The sequence below is a fragment of the Thalia democratica genome, chromosome 1 (genome assembly GCF_965202585.1).
Source record: "Thalia democratica chromosome 1, ktThaDemo2.hap1.1, whole genome shotgun sequence".
Taxonomy (NCBI): Eukaryota; Metazoa; Chordata; class Thaliacea; order Salpida; family Salpidae; genus Thalia; species Thalia democratica.
Window position 1 is genome coordinate 51,469,547 of NC_139165.1, and position 18,298 is coordinate 51,487,844.

An 18,298-nucleotide genomic window follows, 5' to 3' on the forward strand; every position below is an offset into this window, starting at 1 on the left:
TATTCAAATTAAATTCTACATAGTTGCGTATATATAAACAAAATGGAAAACTCGAAATTAGAGAGAGAAATAGATGTGCTGAACAAAAAAGTAGAGCTTCTTAAAATGAAACAAAAAAATGAACGAAAAAGTCTCTCTTCAGGTAAAAAGAAGTATGTATATAAATATTTAAACTTGGCTAAATATTTAATAGTTCTCCAAGCAGCTAAAACGAAATTTAAAAATACTAGAAAGTAATTTCAGTTAATTATGTACCTTTAATGAATTTGGAATATTAAGATAGTTTTTGTTGTTTAAACATTCTGTATTCAAATTTAATTTTTTATATGGTTAACTAATGTAAAACTAAAACGCAAAGAAGGAAAATAAGGATATTTACAGACTAGAATTTTAATGCTTTTACAATAACAAAAAAAATACTTAACTTAAGTTTTTTATTTTTTTTAGATTAATATTAAGTAAAACATTTACCTAACCTCCTTTATATTATACTAAAGGTGAAACTAGAACGAATTTTAAAGTTAGTAAGAAATCTTTTCATAGATACTTATTTTTAAAACTTTTTTGCAACAGAATAACATATAGTTGTGTTTAACAATAAAATTAAGTATTGTTTATTTGAATTAGTAAATATATCTTCTAAGCAGTTAGTAATACCTCTATATCTAGTAAACAGTAGATTTAGTTGAAAAATTTTGCCCATCATTATATTATAGTGACTATTTTGGATAGTAGAAACTTGTAGGAATACTAGTAATTATTAGCACTTTATCATTTTTAATTTTTTTAAACTTATAACTAAATATTTTCAAAAAATTGAATATATTCTGACTAGACTATTTAAAATTAAACTATAATGTACAAAATGCCTCTTATAAATGCTGCATTGTGTTCAAGCAACCTTATTACTGCTACAACTGGATTGAAAACCAATAGAAGAAGAGAAAAACCATGTAAGAAATATTTTATGTGTTTAGCTGTTTAGTTTCTCACCTAAATGTTCTTTCACCTCATGCTCTTGTAACAAAGTTTATGAAATAGATATAATACAATTAAAGAATGTTTTAAGGCATAGTAAAACAAAACTGTATTTTTTTTTTGAAATAGATTAACTTTGAACTTTGGTATTCGTAGATGTTTATCCGATCTTCAAAAGTTTTAACAAATTTTTAATTTTAAAAATATTTTTTAGTAGAACTGCTACAAATAAAGTGCTTCAAACTTTTATAGGGAGGTAGTTCTTTTAAAAAAAGCAAAGTGTAATTCCTTATAAAAAAGTTAAAAACCAATTTTTTAAGGACTTAGTTATTATGTTTAATGGCTACTAGTATTGTTATAGTATATACTTATATTGAAAAATTAACTTAAAAGTATTACAGTATATGACAATCTTCTAAAGTTTATGTTCAATGTCAATTTTGGCAACAGAAAAAAAAAACTTTTAGCTTAATGCAATAAATAGGTTCAAAATATATGTCATTATTTAAATTTTGATTTTTATAAGCTACCTTTCTATACAACATGCAAAATTTAAGTATAATTATATTAAACTCTTAAAAAAAAATTGGTTATGTAAAATAAAAAAATGTCTTCTAATTTACTACAAAAAAAAAAGTTTTTATATTAGTCATAAATATATAACTTTTTAGTTAGTTGGTTATTGTTGTTGTTTGTTAGACTAAGTCAAAAAAAAAATTGGTTAAACCAAAGCTAAAACTTAAAGATTTTGATAAAAATTCATGTCAATTGTACTTATAAAACACAAGTTGTAGATGTTGTTCGTATAGTATTAAATAAAACTATTAACTTCGATATTTTAAAAGTATAGCTAGTACAAAAAAAAAAAAGATTTTAGCTGTAATTAAAAATTACTTTTGTATTCAAAGTTAAAGTAACCCTTTAAAAGATATTTAATTTTTCTTTTTATCAAATATTAGTAAAAGTTAAAATACATGTTAGTACAACAAATAAAAATATCAAAGTTGTTAAATTTCTACTTGAAAACTGAAGTCATTGTTTAGAAATATCTTAATGTTGTTTTATTCTAGAGCAGGGGTCGAATTTGAAACATCTTTGTGGGCCGCAGTTTTAGTTTTAATTACACATTTAATACTATTTAGTTTTAGTTTCAATCAGTCTGAGTTTTAAATATACATATAGGGCTTACTATTAAATGGCAAAATTGCCATTTTTGCCTTAATGAACTCACTAACAGTCTAATAAACTAATATTTTTATTCTTAGTAATATAACTACTTAAATTTCAGCTAGTACCTAAACAAACAAGCTTAAAAAGTAGTTTTAGGATTTTTTTTTTTTCAATTAGGCTTATCAATCTTTTTTTAATAAATATTTTTAAAACTTAAATATAATTTTTTCCTATAAAACTTCAATCCCTCAATTCAATAAACTAAAAAAGATAAATAAAAAAAAAAAAAATTATTTGTATTATAAAACAAGATATGATAACTTCAAAAGTTTATGTTTTAACTTTTTACTAAGTTGTTTATTTTCCAAACAGGGCCAAATTTTGAGACAAAAAAGTTAGCATGAGTAATTTAACCGGAACATTTTTAAAATTAAGATAAAATTCATAAAACAAAACTAAAATGAATAATGTTAATCAAGTACTAAGTTGTATTATTATATTTGTTTGTGATTACATAAGTACTTAACTGATTGGCTCAAAGATATTAAAATATTTAAAAAAAAGTCAAAAAAAGGATTATATCGAAACTAACTTTAGAATTGCAATATAAACGTTTTTAAGCTAAATTGATTTTCAGAAGAAAAATTAAAACTAATTTAAAGTATTTTAGTTCTCTAAGACTGTTAATTAACCTTAATATTTGACAACCCTATCTAGTATAAAATTAGTACAAAGCAGTAATAATATAATTTACAATTAATAAAGTTTATTAAATATTATTTAATTGTACACAACAAACATATAAAATAGATATACAAATTTTTACAAATAGATAAGGACAAAATAGATTATCAAATATCTTCAATAGATTAACAAAAAACTAGCATAGTTTTAACGAGGTAAAACTTACAGATGAAGAAAAAAAAACCCTGATGTTTCTTCTGTGAAGAAATACTCATAAGTAGACAATCTATCTTTTTAAGTTTGAGCAGTACGATTGGTAGAATACTTTTTATTAAGGACGTAAAGTAAAATAAGTCAAAATACAAAACTTTAACCCAAAAAATCAAATTAAAATATAATTTCAATGTGCCAGATCAACATGCTCGTGGGCCACAGAGTTACCTTTCGCGGGCCACATCCCATTAAAAATAAAAAGATGCTAACGGGCCGCAAATTTATTCTTCGAGGGCCGCAGTTAGCCAATGAGACACATGTTGCCGACCTCTGTTCTAAAGTTTATTAAAAAAAATCAATATAAGATTAACTTTATTTTTAAATTAAGTTAAAATGTCTATAATATTTTTGTATGACTGGGAATTAGCATAGTTATTTTTGTAAGCCATATTACTTAATTCAAAATGTTTTTTACAACCACATATATGTTTCCACCCTTACAGACAATCATCAACAACCATATAGCATCAGTAATAGTAATAATGAACGTAAAAATGATGAAGAGGAAAATAAAAAGGAACAACTAGAAAGTTTAAAATCAAATTATAAAAGTATACTAGAAGATTTAGGAGAAGATTCAAATAGAAATGGGCTATTAGACACACCTCGAAGGGCTGCTGAAGCAATGATGTTTTTCACAAAGGGTTATAAACAGTCACTTTCAGGTAACTTATATGCTTTTTTTAGTACCTTGATACAATTTTATCATAAAAATATAAACATTAATTTAAATGCATTAGTAAAATATGTTTATTTAATTACTTCAAAATTAATAAACAAATCAAACAAGCTAATTTTATTTAACAAGATCTAAGTTCGTTGAATTAGTAAAAAAAAGTTTTTTTGTTTGTACATTGTTGTAAGAAAGTTTTCTATTACATATAAACACAGTCGCGAACTTAAATTTATTAAAGAAAATTTACTCATTTCCGTGTTGTTTTTACTTTTAGTTTCACAGAGTTTTTCAACAAATCTTTATAAAGTGGTAAACAAATCAGAACAGCATTCTAAGTTTAAAAAATTAAGTTTGTAACTAAGACGTTATGACATATACAATTACAAGATGTTTTAGGTAATTAAACATGTGATAAATCACTGCAACTTTTTATAACCTTTTTAATTGCAATCTTTGTCGGAACTCAGACATTTTAAGCATTTTCAGAATTTTAAAACGGTGCAAGTATAGTGAACTTTACAGTCTGTAATCGATATAATAAACAAACAGAAACCAAAGTTAACGCTCAGATTGCATCAAATAAAATAAAAACATTTTCAAATAATTATAATTTAGTATACTCTTATGTACACTAATCTAAAGTTTTTTATTTGAATATTTAAAATATATTTTAGTTGTATAATTCATAATAGTTTAAACACAAATTTTAAAATCCTAAGTTGATAATATTTTAATTTAGTTATCACTTGCTAAGTTCCAATAAATTTAAAAAAACAAAATTGGCTAGAAAACGAGTAGGTTTTTTTTGATACTTTTAAGCTTGAATTGGTGTTTATTATATAGTTTAAATCATTTGGGAATAACTTAGCAGAATTATTACTATCTGTTTTCCTGGAAATTTTTCGTAATTCCAACAAAGTTGCATTGTAAGTTGGATATCTAATAAGTAAATTAAGCTTCGTTTTTTATTTTAGTTTTCTTTAATTGTAAGATCTGTGCTCTACTAGGAACACAAAATATGTTTTAAGAATAAATAAATTCATAACTGAAATAAACTATTTACTTAATAAGTTTTGTGTTGCTTAAATTTGATTCAGTTTTTAATTTATTAATCAGTGTCCTTAGTTTGAATTCTATGTTTTTATTTTCAACTAATTTTCTAATCAAAAACTATGAAAGGTGTTGATTTTAAAATTAATTTATACAAACTTTATTTTTTTTAAACACTTAACAAATAAATTTGTATTTCTTGAACCATTTTATTAATTTCTCAGACTTTTTGTCTAATTGAAAATATGATATGTTTTTCAATATTCTTACTAGTAGAAATTTCAAAGTCAAACATATAAGTTTTGTTTTTTTTTCAGTATCTTTCAAGCTTTTTATTTCTTGTTTTTCTAATTTATACGAACACATGTCTAAAACAGTTCATAAGTATTGATTTGAAAAAAAAACACTATATTGTGTATCGGAAATTAAATTTAGTCAAACGTTCACTGCCGAACAGATATACTAAACAATGCCATATTTCCCTGCGACTATGACGAAATAGTTATTGTGAAGGATATTGATCTGTTCTCACTCTGCGAACATCATCTTGTGCCTTTCTTTGGAAAAGTAATTTTTTTATTTACTTGTTTGCATCATGCTGTACTTTATTACATCTATTTTTGACTTTCTCTTTCTCTATAGTTCAAAAATATTGATGTTTTTGAAGGTTATGACATCAATTTATTACAAACTCTAAATATTTTATGTTATTTTTGTCACAGCAAGTTTAATTACTAAACTTATATTCTTTTTACTATCAACGGTTTAAGGCAAAATGTCATTTGTATAAAATTATTTAGAAAATATTTTTTAAGTTTCAAACATGTAAATTTCTATTAAAAAAAACTATACTTTTTTAGAAGTTTTCGAGACATTTTGAACTAATTTTTTTTATAGACTTTGAAGTAATAACTATACTTAAACGATATTTTTATATAGGTTAAAGGTATTTTATACTTTTATAACTAAAATATATTTTGTTTAAACTAAGGAATAATTTAGTTTACAATCCGTTTTAATTATAAAATTTAAATTAACTTTTTATTTTTTAAGTAAATTTTAAGTAAGTAACTACTTTTTTTATACTAAAAAAATTGATTAGACAAAACTTTCATTTTAAATATTTTATTAATTATAATTTGAATACTCAAAAACATCAAGCCACATTTACTTTTCATAACAATAATGTCATTTGAACGTGACTAAGTTTAAGGCTACAAACTTATTTTTATAAATGATTTTCAGATAACAGTCGGCTACATACCTAACAAAAAAGTTCTTGGACTGAGTAAAATAGCAAGGTATGGAAATTATTGAGAACAATTAAACCTTTAAATGTCGAAAACAAATACGAGTTAACGACTTAATTTGAAACGCATAAAACAATGAATTTGAGTTTCTAATAAAAAGTAAAACATTTAGTTAACCTTAATTTATAGTTTTACAAAGTTTTAGTAGTTTTATCAAAAGTTTTCTTTACTCTTAAAATGAGGATAAATACAAAACACCATAAACATTTACTTTAAACAAAAAAAAAAGATTTTTGTATATAAATTTTTATCGACTTACTATTAGTCTATAAAAGTTAGTTGTAACTTTTGTTTTTGTAGCGTTTCACTCACTCAGTTAGTTAAAAATTTTCAAACAACTCTGATTATGTTGATTTTTTTGATATTTTTTTGCTCATTTCTGACTAACGCTAGTTTTTATTTTATTTTAAGTTAGTTTATGTTTGGTTATGTAGTTTTTTACTAAAAACTATTTTATTTCATTAAAAAAAGACTATTTACTATTTACAAAAATTTTTAAGTTTAAACTATAACTACTAATCAAAATTTTCAGGTTTTGGTACTTCCACTTAGATATTGTTTCCATTCTTATTAATTCAGGCCCACTCAGATTATTTTGTAGAATTTAATGTAGCATTTAGTAACTCAATATAATTTTTTTGTTCCAAAAAGTTACAGTGATGTAATTTTTATGTTTTTTATTAAAAAACAATAAGATATTTATAAGGATTAAATTACTAAACAGTTTCAAACTATAATTTTTTTAATGTTAAGTAGAATGTAATTTCTTCATTAAACAAAAATTTAGAAAAGTAGTTAATGTAACTTTAATTAAAAAGTTGTAACTTGGTTCGTGTTATTTTGTTAGTCTATTTACTTCTTTTACTTAACGAAATATTATTTTTGCTAGTTTCATCTGTATTTAAATTAACCAGTTTTAAAGAACTCTTTATCCTTTTTTGATAACTTAGCAATCATTTCAACTAAACTTAATATTTAAATTTTAAAAAATAGGAAACAGTTTTTACTAGATAAAGTAAAAACTTTATTTAAAACCTATTATAACAAATATGCTTTACAGAATTGTGGAAATATACAGTAGAAGGCTGCAAATACAGGAGCGTTTGACAAAAGAAATCGCATATGCACTTGTCGATGCAGTTCAGCCCACTGGAGTAGGCGTCATAATAGAAGCTACGTATGTAATTTTTACTGAGTTTTTTTTTCTTTTAATTTTTTAGTACTTCTTTGATAGCTTGGAAAAATTTTTTGGAACATAACTGACCAGTATTATACAATAATGTATGCAAGACACACAAATTCAAAAACACTAAGTATATATTTTGAGCAGTTCTCACCAGTAGAATACAAAGCTAAGTGGAGATAATATTTTGTAAACTTACATAGTAACCAAGTAATCATAAAGTAATCAAGAGAGTAATAAAAGACAAAAGCAATTAGTAACAATTAAAATCATTTATGTTTACTTACATTATAGTTAAACTACAATAAAACTTTACGCTAACATAATGAAAATAGCAGGCCTTTTAAAGATTACGAAACAGTATAATCAAAATATTTTTGTTTACGAAAACAGGTTTCCTTCATAATTTACAAATAGGTTCTAGTTTATTTAAATCGAAAGCATTACTACAAATCTTAATTATTTTAAATCTCTTAAGATTATAACTGCTTGTACATTTTGAGTTATTTACCTAATGTTCTGCAATTCTAGACGAACGTTTAGATGCATTGAAAACTTTAACCAGTATACCATCCTTCTTTTCCGAATTGCAAAAATTATCTACACTCTTTGGGACATGCTCTTTTATCCTTTCCCTTAGATGTCTTGTTGTCAATCCGATATAACTTGCTTAACGACAGCAGCTAAATTGGTAAATTACCATACCATGTTTACTGAGTAGTACATAATTTTTATAAAACTTTTTGTATTTTTGTATGCATTTTTTTGTAGTGTTTTTAATTAAGTTCCTAAAAAATAAATAAGGAAAAAAGTAAATTGAATATTGAAAAATATCAAGTTATAAAATTTTAAGTAACAATAAACATTGTTCTGTTTCTAGTTTTAAGTACAAAAAATAAAACCAGCGGAGTATCTCTGTAAGTTAAAAATTAACATTTCCACAGAGTATAAAAAACAATTTCAGGTTTTAATTTGAAGTACTTAACCTCCAAAACCATCTCACTGTTAAGGTGTGTAACAAAAAATTGTACAAAAGACATACAACATTGAATTATAGCAGCAACACAATACAGTCAATGTTTTAAAATTTATGTGAAATTTTTTTAAAGATTGGTTAATGTTTTAAACAAAAACTTAGACTTGTAAAATTGAAGAGATACATAAAGTTTGTTATTTTGGTTATAAAATACAGTGCTTCTCTTAATAAACTACCAAAATAAATAATCTTTGTTTAAAATCGGTCTTAATATAGATTGCATACACTCGAAAACATTTCTTGCAAAATTAGTAATATCTGAATCATTTTCCTACTGCGTTAGCAAGTTTAAAACCTTAATCAAAAAAAAATTAGGTAATTTTATTAAATCATTTTTACATCTATAAATTCTTACGTAGCGTTTTATAGAATTTGAAGTTCAAGTCTAAGTAAATTTTAGTAGCATTATAAATAAGTTTTACAAATAAATTAGTCACACGTTATAAAAAAAGTTGTGTCATAATTGTTTATTGAAACACGTCAAAATGAAACGTTTTTTTTAATCTAAATGTTTAAAAGTTTTTCGAATAGAGGCTGCTACTTTAAAATATTGGTCGAATAAATTTTTGATAGTTTATTTAAACTTTATTAAAAAAAAGTTTTAGCAAGGAATTTATTTAATAATTTTTTCTATTTATTAAGACATAAATGGTTTTCTAAACTTTTACAATCCTTTAATATGTCAAAATTTTTACTACATGTTTAAGTTATACTTAACATCCTCAACTCAACGACAAATATGAGCTGTAGATAGTTAGAATAAAGTGGTTTGATTTTTTATGATTTAAATTATTAATGCTCGTATATAGTGCCACAAGACACATTTTTATTTTTAAAAATTAATGCAGAAACTTTGTTTTTTATAAAACCACACATATGTTAAACCTATTAAAAACGATAAAATATTTAAAGTTATTTAAAAAATAGAATGTTAATTATTATAAACTTTTTAAACATCGACGATTTTGTTGTTGATTTTCTGTTATTTCTGCGTTTTAATAATTCTTATAAAAATATTTTTTTAGTTTAAAGAACCAGTATAAAATAGGCAGTCTGATGTTTAATCAGCTCGTTTGTTTAATTAATTTTACGAAGTAGTTGGTACTTTGTTTGATTTAGATGAGTTGTTTTTCATTAGAACGCAAAATGATTTATCAATTTAGGGGCGTGTATGGTTTAAAAAAATTGTTTGTTTTAAACGTTTGTAACAGTTTTTTTACATTTAAACATCAACCATTGAAGCTATTTTTTGTCGAATTTTTTTTAATGTAAATAAATTAATTAATAATTAGCTTACCTTAAAAAATATTAGTATATTTAATAAACTTTAAGGCGTTTTTGTTGATGTTATTATATTTTTTTAATGCATCATTTAGTTTTTGAAAATTTATTTTATATTATATATTTTTTAGTTTTGGTAAAAAAAAAATATATATTCGTTAACCTTTACTTTCAAAAGCATTATTGAACCTCTTTTGTGAACTGAAACCTGTTTTGTATTTTTTTATTCTTTTTAAACGGTACGCTTTATACTCTAACTGTTTAACGTCAATTCGAAACCAGTTTCAAAACGAAGCTCAGCAAAATACAGTCGTTAAATTTCTCAGTAGATTTAAATTGAAAACATTACAAAGGCACATGTGCATGGTTATGCGGGGAGTGCAGAAGCAGGGAGCGAAGACCGTCACCAGCTACATGACCGGAGTGTTCAGGGACGACCCGAAGTCCCGGCAGGAATTTTTGACACTGACTGCTACGAAGCTCACTTGAAAATAAACTTCCTCGTACATTGTGCTGTGCTTATAAAACATATTAAAATAATTTAAGTTTTTTTGTGTGTTTTTAGTCATTTTGAACTAGCAAGTAAAGTTGTCTACATTAGTTTTAAAAATAAAATAGATTAAAAAGCTGCTATTTTTATTGTTCAAACATTTAAATATTTTTAAGACTTTATGTTTGTAGAGCATGTTGTAAACATTTTAACTACAAAACTAAATTTAAACTACGGTTATGTTAATTTTCTAATGCTAAAGGATCTGATATTGTAAGCCTGTTTATATAAATTGATAAACTTTTTATAGAATACAATAAACTGATATTTAAAAGTATAATTTTTACTACTTATACTTACTTTTTCACAGTGTAAAATTATGTTTAGCTTGTTATACATTCAACTTTATTTAAATATTGTAAAACTAATTGTTATTCATACGTAGAGTCAGTATTGTACTTAAGTGCAATTTAATTATAAAACATTTTGTGTTTTGCATTTAAAAATGAATAATCATATTTTTTATTATTATTTAGAGAGCTAAGTTTTATAGTTCAATAATAGAATATAGAACTGCTTAAGTTTTTGAATACGTTTTAAGTTAGAATATTAAAAAAATATTTGTTTTTAAATTATAAATATTTAAATAAAACTTTAGTTTTATTAGTTAAGAATAAACAAGAAATAAATTCATATAAATATTTTATTATTCGAAAAATAAATAGATTTATCGGACAATAGTGTGATATTTTTAAAAAGTATGGCTGAAAAAAATCTAAACAAAATATTTGCTTAGTTAAGTTAAGTATATGATTTTAAATATATAGGTTAAAATGTCATAAATTTGAACAATTCCTTTCATTCCTGCACTTTTTAATTTTATAATTACCTTTGAGTTTCACTCTTTAACAATTTCAATAAATTATTTCATAAATGGTTGGGATTTTTCATTAAGTTAAAAATGATAATAGAAAACTTATAAACTTTAAAAACTCGTCAGGATATGTGCCTTTGACGAAATGGTAAGTTAATTTCAAGTCTGAGTATATATACATTTTTTCTGTTGTAACATAAACTATTCCTGTATATTTAACAACTTTTTAGCCACTGTTTACAACTTGAATTGTTATTATTCACTGTATAAAGCTACTTTGCTCAGAAAAAAAACCAAGCAGATTTCGTGTTAAACTTTTTTGATAGATTGTTAAAAGCTAATTTTGAATATGATGAGTTTGTTTGAAATGTTACCAACATTCTTTGATTTATAGCAACAAACAACATTATAGTTTTAACAAGAATATCATTATAGGTTTTGTTGTTTAAAGAAATATTATGTTGTTCCTTTCAATGCATTAGTGTATCCAGCAGATTTAAAACTTTAACTTTTTTTAACTAAATTTTGAAAATTTAAACCCAAGACGATCTAATCATAACGTTTAAAACGATTTACAAATATATAATTATCGCAAATTTAAACCCATTATAATAAGTTTTACTTTTTGTGACACTAGTTGTTATATAATAAAAATAACAGTATGCACACAATTTAATAAACAAAATACAATTTGAGCTGTTCTTATTAGTAGAATAAAAAGCTAATCTAATATGAGATATTTCAAATTCGCATATTAACAAAGTAGTCAAAAGAGCAATAAAAAATAATTAAAATATAATTAAGTTTAGTGAAAAACAATTAATGTACACTTAAAGATACACAATTGAAATATAAAAACAAAACGTTGATAAAGTATAAAATTATTACGAAAATAAAGAAACAGTGTAACAAAAACATTTTTGCTTACATAAAAGAGGACTGCTCAAAAATTATAGCAAGTATATGCTGTTAAGACCTGTTTTATCAATAGTGAACTCAGAATAACTATATTGGCGAAATTTTCGCACTTTAGTCTAGAAACCTTTTTAAAACACTATTTCACTTATATTTTAAAAGATTCCTCTACACCTTTGTTGACAATATTAGGGATATGGAATCCATACTTTTATGTATCGTTTGACCTCAAAAGGGTTTTTACTAATGAAGAGTTCAGTGGGATTTTTATTAATACATTTTATAAAGTAGATAAACCTGCAATATACATGAGCAATTAAAAAAATTGAAGCTCTTGTGGCGTTCAATCAAGTTTTAGTTTTTTTTGTAAAAATATGGGACTGCAATGGGATCTCCTTTGAGGCTTACATTGGCAAACATCTTTAAAAGTTATATTAAATTAAAAATTCTCATACTTTTAAAAATAGACTAATTTACTTTCAGTAATCTGATGGTTGTTTAGTGTTAATCAAAAGTGAGAAAACTACTGGCTAGGTTTCTAATTTTTTAAATAATGATCATACTTCTATCAATTTCATATTGGAAAAATTTATTAATAGTAAACTTTTTTTTTAATTACAGGTTAAACCAGAAAATGATATAATTTTTAAATTCTGTGTATAGAAAAAAAAATTACAAGCTGTTTCTTGGATTTTCATTCACTATGTAGTTTAAAGAGAAAAGTTAATTTTATTAGAGCTTTGTGTCACCTTGCTTATAAAATTTAGTTCCTAGAACTGTTTTCAATTAAAATGAATCAGATTAAGTTGTTACTAAATAATAATGGGTATCCACAAAATTTAATTAACAATATAATTAATTTACATTTTAAACTTAAAAGTGTCTTCGTGCAGTCCAACTAAAGGCAACTGTATTTTGATATAGTTTCAAAATAGTAAATTTTTTTAAGTTTTATATTTAAACAAAAAAAGAAAACTAACATCACCTTTTGACTTTTCTACACTGTGTATTCTAGATTATCTTTGTAGTGTTGTGTCACAACAAAGATTATCTAGAATTATATATGTAAATTAGTTTTACTTAAATTTTCAAAAGTTTAAATTATTTTATAAAAGCAATCAAGATTAATTTTACCAAGAACAAAGCGAAGTTGCGACTTTTGCTGCCGGTAGCCATCATTATTGTTATGAGCTCTTTCTTATTTTGTTAGTTTTCAAAATAACATCTCTAGTTTGCTCAGAAAATTGCACTAAGTTATAACCAAAAACTTTCATTTCCCATGAAAGTTTGCTTTAAAAAATTCAAGCGTTTCTTAGGAATTGTTTAAAAGTTTTTATAAAGGTTGCTTTTACTAACTATTAATAGGTCATAGTATTTAAAATAATCTCTACTTTGGTAGAATTAGTTTAAAGATGAAATATTAATCAAAAAGTTTAACTAAGTTTGTTAAAATTTTGGATAAAAAATTGTTGACTTACTTTATATCAAGGTCTCTTGCCGACATAAAGTATCTTAATGTCATATAGATACGTTGTTTTTTAAAAAAATGTATTAAAAATAGTTTAAATACTTCTTTATAACTTATTTTAAAATGCATACTAATACAAGTAAATTTATTAAATGTGTCAAATATTTAAACTTTCTACCTTCATACGAAAAAAACTGAACCTCAGTTTTTCCTATTTTTAGTGTTCAGTTTGTTTAATATTCCCCTTCTTCTTATTTCGTACTTAAATTATTTGTACCAGTTCAAGTTCTGAATGTGATTTTAACTTTTTTATACTTTTTGAAGATTAAATAAAACCCATGGTTTTCAGTTTAGTATTAGTGTAAAATGAACTGATTTAGAAGTTTATTGCATTTTTGGTGCTTTTAATATTTTAACAAAAGTAATTAATTATTTTTTGTTTTTATTTACCTTTTTTTGACTTGTACATTAAATACATAAGAAATATTCTGGTAGGCTAATGGTGATAAAACAATATAGTTTTAACAATAAAAAAAATCTTATCTTAGCGTTTTTTTTCTAAATAAAACAAACTCAGCAAACTAGTATTTAGTAATAAACATCTAACAAAACAAACGAGATTATTTTGACTAAAAACATCAAAAACAACTTTTACTTCTTCACCGAAACATAAGAAGGCAAATATGATGTCATCTGTGAAAATTTTCATTACCGAAGGACTCCGACCTTAAATAAACCTTTCAGTTTCTTGCTTCTTAATCAAATGAAGAAGATTTATGATCTATTTACTGTTATATAAAAAAAAATAAGTGAATCACATTTTAATACTATATTTTTAATTTTGTAACAACTAAATTTTCCCTACTACATTACTTATAATTTTCTTTTTTCACGAAAAACTTTTTACATCTTGAAATTAGTCAATGAAGTTTAAGATTGTGTAAGTATTTCAAAATAAAAACCACGTTTGTTTAAATCTATAACTTTAGAATTTCTTTAAACTTTGAAAAAATATCCTGTATGTTAGTCCATTTCTATAGAATACAAAAAAACAACAAACTTGGTGTGAAACTTAAATGATGATTGCATTGAAATACGTGATGATGATGAAACCACATACATTTCCAATCAATATTACTTTGAATTTGCAGAAAGTATTACCAATATTATACAAACTGTAACTACCAACTTTTTAGAAAATTAAAATACTTTTATTCAGTTTTTTGAGGTTTTTAATAAAAGTTTTGAACATAAATATTTGAATGTTAAACCATAAATAATCTAATTTTGTATGACTTTATGTTTGATAGTTGCATAATATAGATTTAATGAAACTTTCCCATACTAACTTGATTACAAACTTTCTAACTGTATAATTGGTATTTTTAAACCTAGGATCGGGAAACTAACGCCTACCAATTAGGAGTATCCGGCCCGTGAAATATTTCTTAGCTTGAACACCACTTGTGTGAAACAACCAAAACTAATATTTTATAAAAAAATATTTGTAAACTTGCTCCTAAATTGATTTTAAGTTAAAAAAGGGTTAGCAAACTGCGGTCAACTATGTAAAATTCTAAACATACTTAATGCTAAAACAGTTGTGAACATGTACTTTTAGTAAGTGACATTTAAGCTATTAATTTAGTTATTAGTATTAATTTAAGCTTTATGATAGCATATTTTACCACATTTGTGGTTTACAGAAATAATATTAAATGCTACAATAAGTTTGAATATTTGCGGCCCGTAGAAGACATTTTTTTATATAGTGCGTTCCGCGGGCAAAACGTATTAGAAAATTTGGGTCGCGTCTTATAAAAGGCTGCCGACTGCTGAAATAAACAGTAATATTTTAACAATCATTTCATTATATTCAGCTTACAAATATTTTTGTAGAAATTTTTAAAACCAGCGGTCCGCTAAAGATATTTTTTTTCGGTCTGACCCGTTACTGATGCAGGTTGCTGAAATGTTACTCGGAAACTTTTTTTTTTCATTTAAACAAAAAATATATGCTTGATAATTTGTAATTTTTTAGGTAGTATAGGTGTAAATATTTAACAGTAGACAAGTTTACTAATTAACTTGATAAAATTAGTGTAAAACAGTGAGAAAAAGCCTATATTTTTTAAAACAATTTTAATGATAAAAAAAAGTTTAAGTTAATGTTAACGGTAAATTCTCATTAAGAAGTAAACTTAAACTTTATTAAAGCTTAGCAGCCGTAAATAGAAATTCATGTAAAAATATTCTGCATATTTTTATATCTCTGTATAGTTTATTTATAATGTTAAGTAAAAGATTTCGTTTTGTAGACATATAACTGTTCTAAGATGAAATCTTAAAGAAAGCAAATAAAATAGAAACCGTACTTTGGTAATCCGCTTAGGGAATAGAATAATTCTTATAGGTATTTTTATGTATTTGGCTCGAAATAAACGTTAAAAGAATTTAATAAGAAGTGCTTGTTTTATTACATTTTTCAAATAAAAAATTAACGAAGTTTTGTCTCAACTGTAAAGAAATTTACAAATTTTTTTGATTGTTTGTTTAAAACTAATTTTATTGAACATTAAATTAAAGTTTTAAACATAATTTCAAGTCGTAAAAATGGTCAACACGTACTGTAAAAGTTGAACAACAACAACAATATTATTCTTATTGCTGTCATTGTTGAATAAGATTTTTAAATATACTGACATATATAATGAAAGTTTGTTTAATTATTTTAAAGTGGTATAAAAACAATTGATTCTAGTGTGTAAGTTTGGAGTGAGAAACTTAAGTAGCCGGTCGACGGAATCATAAAAAAAATGTCTCTTCGGGCCGTTTAGTTCTGGAAAATTGCATTATTAAACTTTATATAACTCTTATAAAGCAAACTTTATTTAAACTACAAACCAATAAGGACTGGTTTGTATTGAGCTTAAAATTATGATCCCATTTGAGTATATTTGTTATAAGAGTCTCAACTTTATATACTGTTTAATTAATTGCTAATACCATTGTAAATACTTAGTTTGAGTGATGAAGTTCTTGTCTGAAGTTTGAAATAAAATAGTACTACGAAGTTTTTTAAAACTAGAACTCTAAGTAGAATTTTTAGTTAAGATTGTTTATAAATTCAATATTTTTCAATCTTCATAAACTTATTATATTTTTAACTAATTAAGTTGAAAAAAAATTTGGTTTATTGTAAAATTTAAAATTTTACCGTAAAAAAAGGGTTCTTTAATTTCTTTAAAATTAATGCTAATAAAATGTATTATTAAGTAAAAATAAAAAAAACAACTTTTTTTTTTTTGTTTTAATACATAAACTGTATAAGACGAATTTCTAGTAATTTATACTTATGAGTACGTTGTTAACATGTTACAGTATCATTTTACACTGTTATTCCACTGTTGCCCCTAACCCTTGGGTCGGTAACTTTTTCATCGTTTTCTTTAAGCACAACTGTTACCCCTAACCTTTAGTAGGTAATTCTTTTTTTTTTTTGCTCTCGTGCAAAAATGTCTTCGTCCCCATTAAGAGCATATTAAGTGACAAATTAAATTCAACAATACAATTTTTCAATACCTTAGTTTTTGCTAGAATATTGATTAATATATAAAAACTAACCTATTTATCATAAAATCTCTTAAAACAATCTTAGGTGACGAATAATTTCAAACGATTTCAGGGCTTAACATTTTAACGAAGTTTTCCCAATGCATTTTTTCAAGAATTTTGCTACTGTAGGTTACTAGTTGAATAGTATATGTTTGACTCACATCATTCCTGATATCTTTTAAACGTTTAATTCCAACTATCTATATTATTATAGGCCTCATTATGAATTAAATGTCAAAAAATTTTAGTCATTATTTTTATATCTAAGTTTAAATAAGCTATAAAAATGTCATTTGAGGGTAAAAATGAGACAAAAATTTTCAGATAATAAACTATTTAAATATTTTTGTTATGTGCAGTGCATGATTAAAACTTGTGCAACTTAAAAATAGCACTATGGAGTTACCATCGAACTTGGCGTTTGTAAAATTAATATTAGAAAGGAAGACATGCAAGCAATAAAATAAAAAAAATTTGCTTCGTTGAGTTTCATAATAAATCTGCCTACACAAAAAGTTCCTTGCGCAAAAAGTGTTAAGCCGAAATTTACAGTTGATTTTTAAAGAAATAGTAGCTTCTGAAACTTAATTAGAGGACTGTTTATCAACAAATAACAACAATTTATAATCGAAATATTTAAAATAAAACATGCTAACTATTATTTTAAAGACGCAAGTATTAGTTGTATGACTTTTGTAATCTTTTAATAAATAATTTACGTACAAGCCACCAGTGATAAATAATTTACTTTTTAATATTTTTAGATTTCTTACAAAATAACAGTACCAAACTATTAACTTTATATCAAAATCAGCAAAATAACTTAAAACCCTCGACTTACGTTTAACTGGAAAATATTATACATCAGTTTCACTTTAGTCTTAATAAAATACATCCTTTGTAACAACCTTTTTTACTTTGTAAAATTTACAACTTTAAATATAGCTTTCAAATAAAAAAGATTATTCCAAATATTAAAACTTGATTCAAAAACATTCTGAAATTTATGGAACTTGAATATTAACAATAAAAAAGTAAATTTCAGCTTTATAGATCTTAAAGCTATGAAATTTAAACAGCAGACAATTTTAGCACTAAATTAAACTTATTTTATTGTCAAAATGTCTGAAATAAAGTTTAAAAATCATAGTCTATAAAAAACAAACTTATTAAGCTCTTTTCATATTTAGAAGAGTCTTCTAAAATAGCCTTCAATATCAAACTTTTTACAACTTACTTAAACTTTCTAAAATAATTTTGTACTCATACACATAACTTGGCTTGTTGTATGCAAT

At 24.1% G+C, this 18,298-nt stretch overlaps 1 protein-coding gene across 3 annotated transcripts; it reads left to right on the forward strand.

Moving 5' to 3' along the window:
* On the forward strand, positions 1–10,657 carry LOC145846806 (GTP cyclohydrolase 1 2-like). Of its 3 annotated transcripts, none has more exons than XM_082953422.1 (6): positions 1–152; positions 3,549–3,770; positions 5,289–5,398; positions 6,077–6,132; positions 7,202–7,318; positions 9,995–10,657. In XM_082953422.1, the coding sequence occupies exons 1-6, from the start codon at positions 119–121 to the stop codon at positions 10,128–10,130; spliced, it is 675 nt and encodes a 224-aa protein (XP_082809548.1). In that variant the 5' UTR covers positions 1–118; the 3' UTR covers positions 10,131–10,657. The 3 variants fall into 3 exon arrangements, with proteins under 3 accessions (XP_082809548.1, XP_082809544.1, XP_082809547.1); XM_082953418.1 differs by having other exon boundaries at positions 1–142; XM_082953421.1 differs by lacking the exon at positions 1–152 and adding an exon at positions 834–953.
* Positions 10,658–18,298: the final 7,641 nt, after the last annotated feature.